Source organism: Ciconia boyciana, chromosome 10, assembly GCF_034638445.1.
Source record: "Ciconia boyciana chromosome 10, ASM3463844v1, whole genome shotgun sequence".
NCBI classification, from domain to species: domain Eukaryota; kingdom Metazoa; phylum Chordata; class Aves; order Ciconiiformes; family Ciconiidae; genus Ciconia; species Ciconia boyciana.
The window spans coordinates 25,703,092-25,720,480 of record NC_132943.1 but is presented as its reverse complement, the minus strand read 5'-3'; the positions used below and the strand labels follow the sequence as shown (position 1 = coordinate 25,720,480).

At 52.7% G+C, this 17,389-nt stretch overlaps 1 protein-coding gene across 1 annotated transcript; it reads left to right on the top strand.

Annotated features, from left to right (window-relative positions):
• Positions 1-1,931: 1,931 nt before the first annotated feature.
• Positions 1,932-5,037, top strand: EVX2 (even-skipped homeobox 2). The gene is made up of 3 exons (XM_072875065.1): positions 1,932-2,355; positions 3,502-3,758; positions 4,378-5,037. Exons 1-3 carry the CDS (start codon positions 1,932-1,934, stop codon positions 5,035-5,037), a joined length of 1,341 nt encoding a protein of 446 aa, XP_072731166.1.
• Positions 5,038-17,389: the final 12,352 nt, after the last annotated feature.

Below are 17,389 nucleotides of genomic sequence, written 5' to 3'. Positions count from 1 at the left end.
AAAAGTTGATATTTACTTTTGTCTGGTTTTGGGGCTGTAAAACACAGGACACCACACTGCAGTCTAACGTCGCATTTCAAAGGGCTGACATAAAACGCTCATTAATGGAAGGCTGGATTTTGCAAACAACGCCTAGAATGTTTCCCAAATATTTGGTGGAATGTTTAGCGAGACTTTAACACGTTATTAAAAAAAAAAAAAAAATCTGACAAGTATCCCATTTTCGAGCTATGAATCATGCGCAAGAGCGCAAGAACTCAGGAGATGCGTGTGACTAACATTAGCAGGAACAGCTCTCCTCGCAAAAAATCAAACCCGCGTTTAATCGCAGGAAACACTGGGGTGTTTCTCCAGGCGACGAAACTCAGATTCCCAGGGTCTAAAGACTAGATGATGTGGGTGAAAAAAAATCACGGCGAGAATAAAGGTTGGGCAGCTATCGAAGAGCACTCCAGAGATGCTAACGACACAGGATTTATCTTCGTTTAAATGGTGGCCGTCAGCGTCATTATTACTAGCAAAGTTATCACTGAAGGGAGACTTTCCGACTGTCACGTCTGCCGAGCGCGGCAGCCCGTGTCCCCTGCAGCGCGGCCACGCTGCGCCCCGCAGCAGCCGGCAAAGAGCGGAGGGGTGAGCTCGCTCAGCCACAGGTAACTTCGGAGAGAGGTGCTGGAGGTGATGTCTCTGCTAGCTCGAAGCCTGTAGGCGATAAACCCCCATCACTTATTTATATCTTTGTTTTTAATTTCTAAACGCGTAGACTTTGTTGGCGGTGGGGAGGGAAGAAGCAGAGGGCTAGAGAGGAACCTGCCGGGAGGATGAAATGGCACGGCCGCGGAGTGTCTTAAATCACGAATGCGTTTAATGTCCTTCGGTTATTTCCCCCCCTGTCATACCGTACGACAGCCAGTATTGTCCCAGAGGGGAGAAAAATCGCAGGTCAGCTTCGTCGATAAGCAGGATTACAGAAAGTAAAAAGGAGAGCATATTTAAGGACGCGACGAAGAAAAATATGTTAGCATTATGATACAGTAGGTTATAATAAATATTTTCGTTTCCAGGCCACTGCTGTGGGTGCACTCGAATCGGTGCGTGCCGGCAGCTGCGGTCTTATAACGTCTCGGTATAAGGTTCACGCGTGTGAGGGGGTGCGTGGGGGTGTCAGTGTAAATTCCTGAATAAAAGTACTAATGCAGTCTGGAAATGGGAGGAAAAAGTAAAGAGATATCAGCGGCAGGAGGTTCTCGGTCCTCTGGTCCTCTTCCAGCATTTCCTGGCGTTGTGATCTAAAATCCGCCTTAGAAATAACAATAAAGAAAAGCATTATCTAATATTTAGCATGTAGTTCTGTCCGAGGACAAATGAGAAAGAAGCTGCATCATTAGGACCTAAAAGGCAACAAAACAAAAATCAGAGCATAATGATGCACCTAAATGAAGGGGGAAATGTTGCACAGCTCATTTTATTAATCAGACTGTCAATTCCACCCCAGAGGCCAAACCCCAGAGCAATTCAAGCAAGATCTGATCAAGCTAAGGACAAGAGCTTTACTCCTCACTTCTTGTCTTTCTTTCTTTCCACCTGGATATATTTGTCTGCTCTGAAGCCGCCTTCATTATCCACTGACAGGAGCTTGTATTTATTTGCTTATAAACCTGTTACAATAAATGATTATTCGAACAGCGTCATTCGTACCTTAATGACGAGCACCACTTTTTGATGAATGACATTTCGGGCTAGAAAGGATGTATGGGTCATTTTGACCAGTCATTCCCTCGCTTTGGCATCCCACAATTTTTACGCCTCCCTCAAAAAGAGATAATAATATTTAGAGACACTTGCCGGGCTGAATGTGAATTAGCCCCTGCTGCAGCTCATCATTAGTACAGGACCAGCCCTACAACTTTGACATTTTTTATAAAGCTGAGATGATGGAAAGAATAAGAAAAGAGATGATCCTGATGGAGAGAGGGCTGCACAGCCCTACAGCTGGCAAAAGGCTCTCGAATTTGTCAGACTCAGCTGGAAATGCGGTGCTGGAGGCCCTTGAAAATTCTCCGCACAGTGGTCGCCTCAGCCCGAGACTGACTGCCGCCTCCCTGCACAGCGCGATAGGGGACATCTCCGCCAAAGGCAAATTTGAAATCGACACTTTATTCAATCTTCAGCATCCGAGCAGTGAAAGCACCGTCTCCTCCGAAATCCCGCCGTCGGAAAGCAGGAAGAAAATCAGCCTTTATTCCGAAGTTGCTCAAGAGGCAGATATGAACAGTGATGTGGAGGTGGGCTGCTCCGCGCTCCGCTCCCCAGCCAGCCTGACTTCCTCCCAGCTGAAGGAGAACAGTAACAAAGGTAACTCTTCCCTTATCATCTCCAGCTAAGCCCCGCACTTTGCCAACCGCCTTTAAAAACCAAAGCAAACCCACCGCCACCGCCAAAGTTGCTCGCCTCTGCACCGGCGCTCTCTCTTCTGCGAAGACAGAGCTCCAGGCTGTAAAATATTATTGCGATTACTGCGCTATCCCGATAGCCGAGACACACTGCCCGGGCAGCTCCTGTGCGGGTGCGTGCCTCTGTGTGTGTGTGTGTGTGTGTGCGTGCCCAAATCGGTTGGTATGTGGATATATCTCCAGAATATAGGTGGGCACAAATATCCACCCACCTATATTTAGGGAAAGCTTTCTCCTTATTTTTCCTCGCGCTCTTGGGGCTCTCGGCGTCTCTCGAGCTGTATATATGTGTATGTACATACATAGGTTAAATTAGAGAGCGCGCGCGAGAGAGGAGTGCGAGGAAACTGTCCACATTTGTCTGTGTGTGTCCTTCCCTGTGCATATGCAACGGTGCCGTCCTGTGCCCACCGCGGGGTAATTGGGCATTGTTCACTTTCCCCCTGCTCGTAACAGAGGGTTTGAAACAGCCTCGTCTCCTTCCCGCTTTGCGGGGCACGGTGATGGACGGTGGTTGTTATTATGGCTGTAATTGGGGAGGGGGAGCTAGGTGAGCGCTGGATTTCCTCGGGGCCACAGTGCATGCCTTTTTTTGTCAAATGTGCCAGAGAAAGGAAGGGATCCTCGACGTAACGCCGGAGGAAAAAATTGGCTTTTACGGCTGCTCTTATTTCGTACGTCTCAAACGAAATAAGAACCGCAGTCGACGGGGAAAAGGCAAGCGCCGCGCCCGGGGCTCTCCGCAGCCCGGCGGAGCCGCGCCGAGCCCCGGCCCGCGCCCCTGCCCGCTCTCCCCGGGGCTCGGCTGCCCTGCAACCGCCAAACCCGCCCCGTTTACCGAGAATAACGCGGTTATGAAGAGACTCAAAAAACCCCAGCCCCCCAACCCCCCAAAATCCAGCTACATCGACTCTATCGGCAGCAGCGATTTGTAGGGCTGACAGCTGGCCTCAAGGACGGGCGCGCAGGGCCCGGCCCGGCCGGGCGGGCGGTGGGGCTGGGGGGCCGCCCCGCCGCCCGCTCTCACCCCCGTGCGCTCGCCCCGCAGGCTACGCGGAGAGCAGCCCGGCGCCCAGCACCCCCGCCGCCGCCGCCGCCCCCGCCGCCGGCATCGGCAGCCTGCACGGCGGCGGCGCGCTGGGCGGCCCGGCGGCGGGGGCCGACCAGGTGCGGCGGTACCGCACCGCCTTCACCCGCGAGCAGATCGCCCGCCTGGAGAAGGAGTTCTACCGGGAGAACTACGTGTCGCGGCCGCGGCGCTGCGAGCTGGCCGCCGCCCTCAACCTCCCCGAGACCACCATCAAGGTACGCCGCGCCCCGCCGGGCCGCCGCGGCCCCGGCGCAGCCCCGCGGTGCCCGGCTCCCCCGGGCCGGCCGCCGGCCTGGCTCTTCGGTCGAAGGACCCGGCGGGCCCTTCGCCGTGGTGGCCCCCTGCGCCCGCCTGCTTCTCCGCGCCGAAAACTTTCCATTTGCTTTTTAGACAATTTATTATTATTATGATGACTATTATTACGTGTTTTCCTCGTCAGTTTTTATGGCGTTAGCGTATTTCCTAGAGAGGAGAGGGAAGAGAAGATAAACGCAGCCATGAAACGCGGGGGGACGAGCGCGTCAATACCGTAAAGTCACAGTCCTGAGCGGGGGGGAGGGGACGGCTCGAAGGGAAAACGTGTATTCGGATCGAAGGGGTCCCCCCCGGGCCGAGGGGGGCCGTTCCCACCGCTGCCCTCGGGCGAGGTCACAGGCGGCCGCTCCGGGCGGGAGAGGGGTCGCCTACAAGCGAGGCGGCCGCGGCGTAGGCGCGGGCCGCGCCGCGTTGGCGGTCGGTGGGTGTCGGTGGGTGCCCGGCGGTGCCGGCGGCGGGAGCGGCGGGGCGCGGAGTGGAGCGGAGCTGAGACCGCGCTGTGCTTGTCTCCCCGCGCAGGTGTGGTTCCAGAACCGGCGGATGAAGGACAAGCGACAGCGCCTGGCCATGTCCTGGCCCCACCCGGCCGACCCCAGCTTCTACACGTACATGATGACCCACGCGGCGGCCACGGGCAGCCTGCCCTACCCCTTCCACTCCCACGTCCCGCTCCACTACTACCCGCACGTCGGGGTCACCGCCGCCGCCGCCGCCGCCGCCGCCTCGGGGGCGGCCGCCGCGCCCTTCGCCACCTCCATCCGCCCGCTGGACACCTTCCGCGCCCTCTCGCACCCCTACTCCCGCCCCGAACTGCTCTGCAGCTTCCGACACCCCGGCCTCTACCAGGCGCCGGCCGCCGCCGCCGCCGGCCTCAACAGCAGCGCGGCCGCCTCGGCGGCGGCGGCGGCGGCGGCGGCGGCGGCGGCGGCGGCGGGCTCGGGGCCGCCGGGGGGCTCGGCGCCCTGCTCCTGCCTCAGCTGCCACAGCAGCCAGACGGCGGCGGCGGCGGCGGCGGCGGCCTCGGCGCTGGGCTCGCGGGGCGCCGCCGCCGCCGACTTCCCCTGCACGGCGGCGGGGCAGCGCTCCGAGAGCGGCTTCCTGCCCTACTCGGCCGCCGTGCTCAGCAAGGCCGCCGTCGCCTCGCCGGACCAGCGGGAGGAGGCGCCGCTCACCAGATAACTACCCCGGCCCGGGCCGGGGGCGGGGGGCGTTTTGTAGGGGGCCGGGGGGGCGGGTCGCGGGGCGCCCCCGGGCTCGGCCGAGAGTTCCGTCTATTTTTCTACTGCTGACCGCCCCGCCGCGCTCCGGGCCCGGCGGGAGGGCGCTCCGCGGCTCTTGCGCCCCCGCGGAGGCGGCCCGCGGTGCGCGCAGCGGGCGCTGCCCGGCGCCGGGCTCCGCGGGGCTGAGCGGCCGGGCCGGCGGGCGCAGGGAGGGGGAGCCGGCGGAAGGGAAAGTGTTTCTGGCTTTCTTTTTAAATTATGATTATTATTATTATTATTATTATTTCGGTTTGAGTTCGCCTGAATGGGAAACGTCTCGCCTATTTCTGTACGGCGAGCGGTGGCTAATGCGGCTGCCGCGGCCGGGCCAGTAACGGGGAGGGAAGCGTGAGGCTGACAGGATGGGGAGAGGCGTTTTTGAAGCTCACGCTTTCCGACCACCATAATCCACGCTATCTGGGAAATACTTGAATCTCTCTAGGTGTAGGCTGTCGTCCTGAAGCATTTACCTTCCAGACACTTTTCTAAATTTAGGTTTTTTTCTTAGCGTCTTTCTCTCCTCTCGGTAAAACGGCTCTTGGATTTATTTCTCACGCATCTCGATCGCGCCTTTGCCTCTGAAAAGCCACCACTGGGTAACTGAGACCTGCTATACCAAACCACTGCTACTGGAGGGACTTCCTTGAACTTGAAGAAAGGCACATCAAAAACCACCAGTGTTACTGCCATGTCAATTTTGATGCTAATAATGTGCAGATTATGACGAAAATTGCCAATCATGTTCTCTGATGGACCTCCTTTGAATGTGGAATTGGAAAAAAGTTCCCCGCACAGAGACCTGCTGTCAAGTACTAACAACCCGCTAAGGGAAGTCATTAGAAGAGACAGATAAGAGACTTGGTACATAAAACATTGTTCTTGGTGCATAGAATGTATGTTATTTAATGTTATCTCTGTTACCTGAAGTGATTTCGCACAAGAAAGCCACTTTCTTATCATCTCAATTGCCAATTTTCATTTTGGTAACTTGGACGCCCCGGGTAGACTTTTCTCTGTTAAGTTGATATTCCACCAATGTGAAGAGCCTCATTAAATCAAACCCAGATATTTCCATAATGCTCCCTACAGAGCCACTTCACTCTTCACATAATGAGATTTTTCTGAAGAGTTGAAGCCCTCATCTAACTTGCTATTGCTTGTTTAGGCCCTGTGTGAATGTGAGTACACACACACACACGTACACACGTACACTCTCACAAAAAAAGAAAAGAGAGAGAGAAAAAATCTCTATTATATATTTCGAGTAAGTGTCCTGAAATACTTCTATTTTTAAGACACTGGATTTTTTCTTATTCTAATAATGAACTTTCAGGAAATGATTTTAAAGGCTATGCTGTTTTGTTCAGTGAACATAAATCGTAGGGGGTTTTTGTCCAACGGGACAGATTTCTTGGGCGGGGGTAGGGAAGGGCAGAGGAGAAATATCCCCAGGCTCCTGGAGCGGATTCCTGACAAGACGTGTACATTTTCTGGGTAGAGGACTTTAAAGCGCGGTAGAAGACACCTAACCCACAAATCGCTCATTTTGTAAAGAACGAATAGGAAGACTACTTATGTAAAAAATATCGATTATACCAGCTGTTGTTCACTGAGTTTACATTGAAATTTTTTTATTAATATATAATTTAAGGCTAAAGAAAATAGACCAAAACGTAGCACTCTTTTACCAGCTTAACCTTCTCGATCGTTGGAACCGTTTGGTGTGATCACACAAGTATGGGGTGTATATACGACGATTTTGGCAATAATGTTTACATTTTTCCAAAATATAGATATATGTCTATTAAATGATCGATGAGGACGCTGGTTGGTAAAATTAACATAAATTCGTTTTATGTTAGGTCCGTTGGACCTGGTTATTATACGAAACTGTAAATAAAGTCTTTGTGCTTTAAATATTGCTGGCTGTACGAACTCACTGTAAAATATTTTACAAATGTGCAATAATTATAAAGCTTTGTATATTACGTTATTTATTGTGTTTGGTCATGTAAAATAAATGTTATTTAAATCAAAGCGAGATTATTTGTTTAAGAGGCTGCAAAACATTGCGTACTGATGTTTGTTTTTAAATATGGCATCCAGGGTTATGAGAACTTCTTAAAACAACATATTTAAATGCCTTTTAATACACTTATCAGATGGATTAATTCATACTAATCAGTATTTTTACTGCGAATGCTATGCATTACTCATGTTTATAGCAGATGTGTACTAAGTCCAAACATTGGTTTAACATTAATTGGCTGTCTAAACAGATGTGTGTTTACAAACATCGCAGCGCTACTCCGTAAGAGAAACAACGGAGAGAAATGATTTCGTCCGCTTTTTACGCCTTTGTCCGTGCCTGGGCTTCCCGGTTCGCTGAGAAAATATTAATGGTCCTTCAGCCTGGAAAAGGTGCGCCTTTAATCTAGCGTCGAGAAGGCGCCCAGCGAAATCCCGGGGCTTTTTTTCCCTCTCCATGTGTCAGGGAAAAGGATGCTGCGGCCGCGGCGGGAGCGGAGCCTGCGGCCGCGGCGGGGGCTGCTGCCGGGGCTGGGCGGCCTCGCTCCCCCCCCGTCCGCGCTCAGCCCAACTGTTCGCTACTTACAGATCGGCCGTAAAATCGATATTTCGATGGAAAAATGCAAGAGTCAATGGTGTGTGCAAAGCAGTCTATTTCTATTCGATTCGAAAACCAAGATGTCCCTTCCGCGAAATTTTCTTTCACCAACTGCTCGCCCTGGCATTAATTACAACGACGGGGAAACTATTGGGAATACGGAGGCTGCTATCACAAGCCATTTTGGCCCTGTAATTTACCATTATTATTGCATTAGCTCTAAATGATACAGGCTGATACTGTCTTTAATTGCAGGTTGGTTAAATATATACTGGAGTGATCCCCTGGGCTTTTCTTAGATAAGTTCTTTTTTTTTTTTGCTCTTTTTTTTCTTTCCTTCCTTCTTTTTTTTTTTTTTCTGAACGCCCCCCATTAAAGAAATACGATTATAGTTGCACATTTGGACTGGTGATGTATCACTCTGCTTTTCTGTGCTCTTTGCTAACGCGGGGGTTGTAACCCTTAAAAACAAAAGCATTGAGATAGATGGGAAAGCAAACAGGAAAAGACAGTGGCCAAAAAAACCCTGTCCAAAATAACAGCATATTTTTTGTCTCTAGTGTGCAAAGAATGAAAAAATAATTCATCATAAAATGCAAGAAGACTGTCTGTCATCAAGCCCGAATTGTTTTTGACAAGAAAATAAATCTGTGGGTTGTTTAATATATTTTATATTTTCTTTATTTCGGCGCTAATAGAAAAACCAAATTAAATGTCCACCAGCGAGATAGAAATGCAAAGATCGATGATCCACCCCCTACTGTCCAATCACCCCTATTTAATTGACTGTATTTTCTGGGTAATTGAACTGCTTGTTGTAAATTGAAGATTTTATAGAAACGACATGAAAACTACATTTACTGACATTCATCGCATCTTTGACATTGATTATCTGATCAACGCATGTCATGCTAACCTCCAATTCTTCATTACACACTGTTTATGAGCTGTTACAGAAGAACTTGCTTGTTCCAGGGTGATTGATTGCCTTATTAACGCGTGTTCTTGTAAGTGTGACCGAACTGATTACGATGCATATGTTTAGAATAATGTTTCATTTAGCTGACTGCGAATAATGCAGGGTGACAGCTGCTGCGGGGAGGACAAAAACCTGAACTACAGGGCGCGTTGGGGACCAAAAACCCGAGTTATTTAAGGTGGAACCGGGCGGCCGGAGGGCGGAGGGGAAGGGAGAGCCCGGGGACGAGGCCGGCGCTCGCCCGGGCTGCGCCTGACGCCGCCCGCGCCCCCGCCGCCAAAATAGCGCGCAGCTCCGGGGCCCGGGCCGGCGCGGGGCTGGGCTGCGCGGGGGGGAGCGGAACCTCCGCGGGGCTTTCCGAGGAGCCGGTGCTGTGCTCCCAGGCGCGGAGGAGAGCACAGGGGCAAAGAACGGGAAGGGGTTTGGTGGAGATGTGGCTGCGCCTAAATGGTTCGGAGAAGGGGTAAACCGCGCTCGCTGCGTGTGTCGGTTATGAAGTGCTAAATAACAAGGTGAACTCCGGCTTGGGTCCCGCCGGAGAGCCCCGAGCCCCGCCACAGCAAGGGTCACAAGTCCCTGCCCCTTCCAGGACTCGCCTACATGTGTCCTTTTAATTACTCGCTTCTTTTCCTATCACCTTTAATCACCCGGCTATCCCAACGGTATTACGGTATTTAAAAGCACCTATTGAAGAATGTAATGGAAATGTAATATACTGGAGGCTGTAATGGAAATTTCCCTGGCACAATCTGTCTTTTCACTCAACGAGTTTATAGGTTGACAGTAGGCTGTTTTTAACAATTCGAGCTGGAAATGGAGGAACGCTTACAAACGGAGCCAGCTCCCAGCTCCCCCGGTTAAATAAACCTCCGGGCACTACCCTTTCAGGGCCAAAGCGGGGGCGGGGAGGACGCCCACCGGCCGGAGCCCCAGGGCGGGCGCCGGCGGCTGCCTTCCGCGGGCGCGGCCCCGCCCGCCCCCGCCAGGCCCGGGGACAGGCGGGGGGAGCAGCCGCCCCCGGGGTAGCAGCCCCCCCGCCGCCCCTCTTGCGAGCCCCCCCGGATGGTGCCAGGCTGGCTTGCCCGCTGGCGTCGGGGCCGCCCTCTCCCGCCCCGCTTCTGGGTTAGACGGACACGACCCGAGGTTTAAATCAGGCTGCCCGAGGACAAGACCCTCCTGCGTATCGCCCGAACCGTGAACCTGCTTTCCCCCCTCCCGTGGCCGCAGCGCCGGGGCCGTAACTCGTCCCGAGGACCGGGAGGGGAGCGAGCGGGCCGCCTGACCCGCGGCCGCGGGGCTTTCGGGTGTTTCGGGGCAGCGAGGGGCGGGGGGAGCCGAGAGCCGCCCTCCGGCCCCCCGCTCTAGGCCGGAGAAGAAACCTCCCCCCACTCTAGGGGGAGAAACAAACTTTGCGCTTCAAAAACTTCCCAGCCCCCCAGGCTCCGGAAGAGCCGCCGGCCCCGCGGGGACCCCAGGGTCTGGCACCGCTGTCGCCAAGTCCCACCGCGCCTCGCCTGAGCGGGGACAGCCTGCAGGCAGGAGCCGGGGGAGACAGCCCGGGACCTCGCTCCGGGGCGTGCCGTTCCTTGTCTGGCTGGTGCCTTTATAGGGATAGAGACAGAGATTATTTTTTCACCGTTTTACTTCAATAAAGACATCCCGAGGCATTATTTACAAGCGCACATAATTTACCTATGCTATTTGGCAAAGCAACTTCGGAAAAGAAAGTGAATGAATAAATACTTCATAACTGCTGGTAGAACAGACTGGCTCCTGTAATGAAGAAAAGATTTATGTCACGTTATTCCAGCCCAAATAGCAGCAGCCTCTGTTTGTCTCAGCCCAGTGCTTCTATTTAAATGTTACTTTCATATATTATGTGGCATTAATTTAACTATAGCTCATTAAGGCAGAATGAAATGGTTAAATTAACTTATCAACCCATAATGATGATGAATGAGGTATTAATTCAGATACAAGCTGGGCAATTTGCAAGTTTACGCATTCTGATGGTTCTCAAATAACATTTTGAATAGCGGGTCAGCGCCTCAATCAATTACATAAGCATGTAAAGTCGGTCTCTCGGAAAAAAATCCTTTTTCATGCATATGCATTAAAACATGTTCGCAATTATCCTCGGAAATTGCCTTCATTGGATTAAGCAGCAGTCTTGGACGCGGGTTCTGGTCTTCCCTGTGCCTTGATGAAAGCCGTGAGCAGCGCTGGCTGCAGCAGCCGAGGCGGGGTGTTTGTTTAAACCGTGTTTACCACGGCAAGGCGAAGCCGCTGCACTGGGGTGCGGGGGTGCGTGTGGATGTGCGTGCTTTAACAACAAGGGGCAAAACGCGGCTGGAAACGCTCCCGTGAATTCTCAGCCAATTCCGGCGCTCTCCAAGAGAGCCAGCAAGGCGCTTCGAGGGAGCACGGAATGTTTTCCGAGGACGCAATTAATTACTGTCCTCAAAGAGAGCCTTCTGATAAGCGTCCTTCACTTGGACTCCGTTTAGGGCTCTTGACTCATTATCTACGAGTGGTCTTTGTAGGAGGAATATCAGATGCGCGGGGCTGACACTCGGCTTTTGCATGCCGCGTTGTACAATAGACGCAGTGGCAGGGGGAAGTACTAATTACCTTAAGGCTAGCTAATAACGCAGCTTTCCAACACTGCCTCTAACGGGTTGAAGTTAGTAATCAGCGAGAAAATCATCGTCAGAAGCGGCGGGGAAATCAGGGGCACACGTGGATTTCGACAGGGCCGCGCTGGTGGCGGCGGAGCCCTCGGATCCGGAGGAGGAGGAGGATGATGATGATGATGATGACCGACCCGGCGTTTCAGCAGGACTCGAGGCAGCAGCTCCCCGTCCGCCGCAGTCATTAGGCCGGGGAGCAGCCGCCTTCCCCGGGCACACGGGGACTTTTTAGGCTTGTCGGAACCGTGTCGAAACGTTAGAGCCCTCTCTGCCGCCTGCCCCTGCCAGCAAGGCCTCGGCGAGACACGATCGCGAATGCAGGGTTCACCCTTAAAAATCCCCCGACCGAGGCTGGCCCGGTGCCGGTGTGCCCCGGCAGCAGGCTGGACTCCTTCGGGGGTAGCGGGTGCCAGCCCGGAGGGGGGTCCCGGGAGGGGGGGACACGGGACGGACACGGCTTCTGACTCCCTGCCTTGAACATTGAACTCAAGGGTGATTAGAAAGGGGAGGACGGCCACGCTTCTGCTCCGTCATCTGGTGAAGCCATTTCGTGTTAATTAATCCCTACCAAATGATAAAACCAGAAACGACCCTCCTTTTCCATGACGGGAAAGTATATATATTTTTAATGATTTGGGTTGATTTCCTTACGAGACAGGGCAGGAAACTGCAGCTCCCCTTTATGTGCTGCCTCGCCCCCTTTCCCGGCAGGATTGCTCCCTTCCCAGCTCTCCCTTTCTCCTCTGGCACCGGTGCTCCGCGGCTCCCGGTGACCAAACCGAGCGCTGCGGCTCCGGGAAGGGAAACGCCAAAGCCCGGGTGAACGCCCCGCTCTCCCAGCCCCACAAGCCCTGGGGCGCGACCACCAGGGAGGCGACCGACTTCGCAGTTTTGCCCCTGTCCCGCTGGTCAGGTGGCAAGGGGAGGCAGGGGCGAGACAAGGGGAGGCAGGGGCGAGACGCGGAGGGAGCAGGCAGCCAGGCTGCAGGCAGGCTGCAGGCAGGGCGAGGGCGGCGGTGCAGGCTCCGGCGGCTCCCCACGCTCAGGAAACTGAGGCGGGGGGGACGTGGCAAGGAGAAACTTTGCAAAGCCTCGGCGTGAGCGAAGAGACCGGTGAGACGGACCTCGGCAGCCCCGGAGGAGCAGCGGCTCGGCCTCGGGGCCTCGCTGCGTCCCGCACCTGCTGGGGACCCCCCGGGGAAGCACGCCCGGAGCAGGGCAGGGGGCTGGGGCCGGACACAGCACTCGGGGAAAGGGCAGGTGGCGGCGAAGGAGGCCGTGGAGAGCCCCGAGGAGGCGGCGACGGCCGGGAGCGGTGCCCGGCGCCCGTCCCGGGTGGGAGTGGGCTCTCCCCGCAGTCGGGCACGGAGCGCTCCCGCACAGCTCTGCGGGCTCGCCGGGCGCTCGTCGACGGCAGCGCCCTTCCCGGCGGGAGCACGGAGGACCGGCAGCCTGGGACGCTCCGGGGGTGTGGGAGTCCCTGCCCCACTCGGGCTAGTGTGGGCGGCGAGCCGGCCCACGGGCTGGCCCACATCACCCCGCTCCGAGGAGGTCCCTTGCGCTGCGGCTCTCCAGCACAAAACTCAATTATAACGGCTGTGATTACAACGATATATCTCTACCGCGCTCCACATGCTCGGGTGTCAAGGGTAGTGTTTTAGAGAGGGTGCGAGGGGCAGCAATTCATACGAGAGAGCTGACAGTTCTTTGATGTGAAAATGATGCCCTGATTTTTATGCCGGGGTGCACAACCGAAGAAAGATTACACTGTTTAAAAAGAGAAATTTAAACCCAGATGATAATAGTAACGAGCCAAGGAGACGAGGAATAGGGAAGTCGATTTTACAAGTAGAAAAGCAATCTCTGAGGGCCTTGTGCAGCCTGTTGGGTCCGAGCGAGTGAAACTAAGTTCTTGATAAATCATTAATCACAGATGATCTTTGCAGCTAAAGACAATCATCCCCGCATTATCGCTGGCCTCCGGTCCCGGGGCCTTGCGGTGCCGTTTGGAGGGAGGCCTCGGACACCCGGGGCGGCAGGAGAGGCCCTGGTCTCTTCCACTCGTGTCTTGCTTTCACCAAGAAGGACTCTCACGACAGGGGGGAAAACAGCCCAACACCACCTTCGTTGTTTCTTTGTAGAGTGATGTGAGGGCCAGATTCTGGCTTGAAGCCCTTTGTTAGAAAAAATAAATAAGTCTGCTTCTCCTCCCTCCGTCCTCCCGGGACGCAGAGCAGGCAGCGCTGCCGCCCCTGCCCGAAGCGGATCACTTCTTTGCTTCCTTCCCACCCGTGAGGCGCCGCTGTCCGTGGGCCTGGGCTGCCAGGCTCCGCCGGCGCCGCAGCGGCCTCCTTCCCTCCCTCCTCCTCTCCCTCCTCCTCTCCCTCCTTCCTTCCTTCTCCCCTCCTTCCCCGTGTCCCGTGAGAGCCCCGGCCCGCGGCGCGCCCCCGCTGCGGCCCGGCCGCAGGCAGGCCCCTGCCCAGCCCCTCCGCGGCAGCCTGCCGGCCCTGCCTGCGCGCCCCGCGCCCGCCCGGACAAGACGGCGGGTTTCCTCCGAACGCACCGGCTGGTTCGCAGCCTTCCTTTTCTAACCAACGGCCAGGGATTATTAACACATTATTAAAACTCCGTTCAGAGCACCTTAATGAGACTTCCACTGATTAGCGATGGGAGCGAATTTCAGAGGAGTGATCAGTTAAGCCGTGTCTATAGTTTCCAGACTACGCAAATGAGGCTTTTGCCGAATTAATTCAACTTCTCTTGGCATGCAGAGGCTGAACTCTTCATCCTCCCGCGTGAGGTGGTCATCAGGACCAAAGCAGTTTTGCACGAGGAAACAAGCAAGCAAAGAAACCTTATTCTAAGGGTAAAATCGTTTCGGGGTATTTGCCGTGGAGCACAGGCGTCTCTGGGGTGCTTGTGGTGTGTTTCTGAGCGGGGTAAAGCCCCCCGCGGGCACACACCAGCCAGCTGGTAGGACTCCTTCTTCTCCACCCTCGGCTCTTGCAGCCTACTGAACTTGGCAGAAAAATGAAGCTTTCCCTTCCCCAATCTCCTTTCCTCTGCTACCCCAGACTCCAAATTGCTGTTCTCAGCCCCTATCGAGAAACCTCCACGCAGCAGTAATCAGGCAGAGGACAAAACGCATCCTCAAGGCAACTGAGAAAGGGTCTGAAAAACTTCAGAGTAGAGAAACACAAACAAATACGTTTTCCAGTGCAGATTTATTATGGCTTCCGTCTGTTTTGCTGAGTGCGAGTCAACCAGAAGGGGAAATATCGGCTCGCTTTGACAGTGAACGAGTCTTAAAAATCACGGATCGAATCAAAGTTTCAGCAGCAACTGAAAAAGCGCTCGGAACCCCGACCCGAGCCTTTCGGGTACCGCTTCGCGAGCAGAGCCTCTCCCCGCTCAGGGGTCCCCTGTTTTCGGAGAGCCGAGCTGTCACCCGAGGGGACCGGCGGGGCCCGGCCCGGGCGGCGGCTGGCACCGGCCCTTGCCCCGCCGCGGCCCCCCGGGGCACCCAGCCCGCTCCTCCAAACCCGGGTCTCTCCTAAGCCCCCGCTACCAACACCCCCTCTGGTCAACAGCCAGGGACTTTGCTGCCCCGAGTCTTTCGGAGATCCGTTTTCCCGGGTCAGGTCTATTTAGGACCCAACGTGGTCCTTCCCTCATTATACTTAATTTAAAACACCAGGAAGATGTTATTTGTTGTCGAACTAAACAGAACATATCACCTCCGGTTAAATTTGTAAATTACATTATGCTGCTGTTCTGGTTTTGTTTTCCATAATTTTTAAAAATCTGAACAAATCAATTATATTAGCCATATGGCTTGATCATATCAGCTAATTTCCATTTTTGTACAGTAATTGTTGTTTAAACACTGACAACTTATTAGTTAAGGTGTTTAGGAAAGATCTCTCCAGTCCTGTCTTATTTAAAAGATGATTGAAATGACAATGAATACTCCAAGTAAAGTCATTAAACCGTTCCTCCCCGTATTTCTCACTTTCTGTGTATTTAAAGAGTTCACAACAGCGGTAGCTGAGCTGCAGCCTGATTTATACTTCTGGAATGGAGGCCATGAGACCATCAGGCTTTCAATTCAATCTATTCCAGTTTGTAATGATTTGCTTAAAGGGAGCCAGTTTTTGGTATGCAGCAGGTAAGTAGTCATTTTTCTTAGTTATTTTAAAGGTGTGTAGTATTGAGAATGTACAAGTGGTTCCACTCTGGCATTTGCACACTGCAAATATAAAACTTCACCCCTCAGTGATCTTAATACTTCGTCCATTAAATGTACTTACTCATTTAAATGGGAGTGTATTTAACTGCTAGACAGATGGTCTACAGTGCGCACAATTATAAAGCAAGGGTTTGTGTACGTTGCCATATTTTAGACTCCAGATTTCCTGCTTCCCTATACATTTTTGCAAGCAGTTTATTTTTCCATACAAAATACTAACACAGGTGGAGAAGCAGTCTGGAATTCATTTCTTCTGCTATCAGAGATCCAGAGCATAGTCCTTCAGGCAATCTTCTTAATTTTCTGACAAGGATTTTAACTCCTTCAGTACTTCACATTTTTAGAGCATTTTAAAAACCATTCTGAAATGCTCTTTAGCACATGGGGATTTTAAATATTTGACAGACATTTCTGGTTGTGTTTACTTTATTGAGTAAATACTGAAAAAACATCTTGGTGCCACATCAGCAAAATGGAAGCAGTGACCAGGCAATGAGAGTTGGCAAGTTTTTTAAGCTGTAGTGTACTACCAACGAAAGGAGAAGGTCCCAAAAAATGCAGAAAGTTAGGAAACACCAAAACTGAGGTTTGCATTACAAACCGACTACATTTGCTGTAGGCCTTTCTCACCCAGGCACAGAGGAGCTGGTGTTCACTCGCTGATCAGCTAATTAAGCCTGTGCGTTTATCTTGCCCAAGTAGGGCTCTCAGCAATACTTCTCACGCAAGATTCTGACTCTGGGTTAAATACAAATTTGGTAATTTTCTGACCAGACTGTCTATGATTCTCCTCACTCCCGTTGCTGCATACCTCACAAACATTAACAAATTAACTCTCGGAATGACTCTATAAAGCAAGGACTTAACTCCATTTTATAACTGGGATCGCAAAGATAAGAGACACATGAAATCTGCATTCATTTTGTATGCTCATGGAGGATACTGAGCTGATAATTTTGGTGTAGTTAGCAATGTTATTTGCTCATTGCTTTGTGAAACAAAATATTGAATGTGATTTGAAATCCTTAACATGGAAAATACAGTTTGTAACTAATTATGAAAAGCTGGATTTAAATGTTGTGCTTAGCATAGTATGGAAGTTCTGTAGCAAGGCAGAGGTTGAATTATATTAATCAAGGCAGCATTCATCTATTCCATGAGACCATTCCTTCCCTTGCTTCACAAAGCATTTCCAGCATCATTTAACTTCTCCAGCAAATGGCTGGGGTTTTACCGATATCAGACTTCCACTATACAGCCCTGAGTCACTTTCAGAGGAACTTGTATCTGCCCTGGATGAGTTCAGCCATTCATGCAGTAACAGAGATTAGGATTTTATCCTCCATGACTGCATCATAGTGCAATCACAGCTGGTGGAGCAAGGTGAGATAAGGATGCATAAATCACCTTAAAACTGTCAGTTCCCAAGCTCCAAATGCTTGACTTGTCAATCATAACTTCCTTTTGAAATGGCTCTTTGCATCCAGTTTCCTGGATTAAAGAGTCAGTGAATGATCAATCCTTTCCCTGGAAACCTCCCACCATGACCCATCAGTACCTGGAACCGTGCTGGGCGAACCTGTTAGGGCAGCAAGCAGAGGGGAGCGGCACACATTCTGCCATCAGGGGCTGGCATACATACTGCTATTTACTAACAGGAGAAGAACATCAAAGTTCAATTGTCAGATCAAGCAGTGAGTCTGTTGTAAAGGAGACAGATGCCTCTCT

Bases quoted from the DNA above. Each gene is read 5' to 3' on its own strand.
- EVX2 (XM_072875065.1), top strand. From the start codon at position 1,932: ATGATGGAAAGAATAAGAAAAGAGATGATCCTGATGGAGAGAGGGCTG. The intron at 2,356-3,501 runs GTAACTCTTCCC...CTCGCCCCGCAG, and splicing joins GAAGGAGAACAGTAACAAAG to GCTACGCGGAGAGCAGCCCG. The intron at 3,759-4,377 runs GTACGCCGCGCC...CTCCCCGCGCAG, and splicing joins TCCCCGAGACCACCATCAAG to GTGTGGTTCCAGAACCGGCG.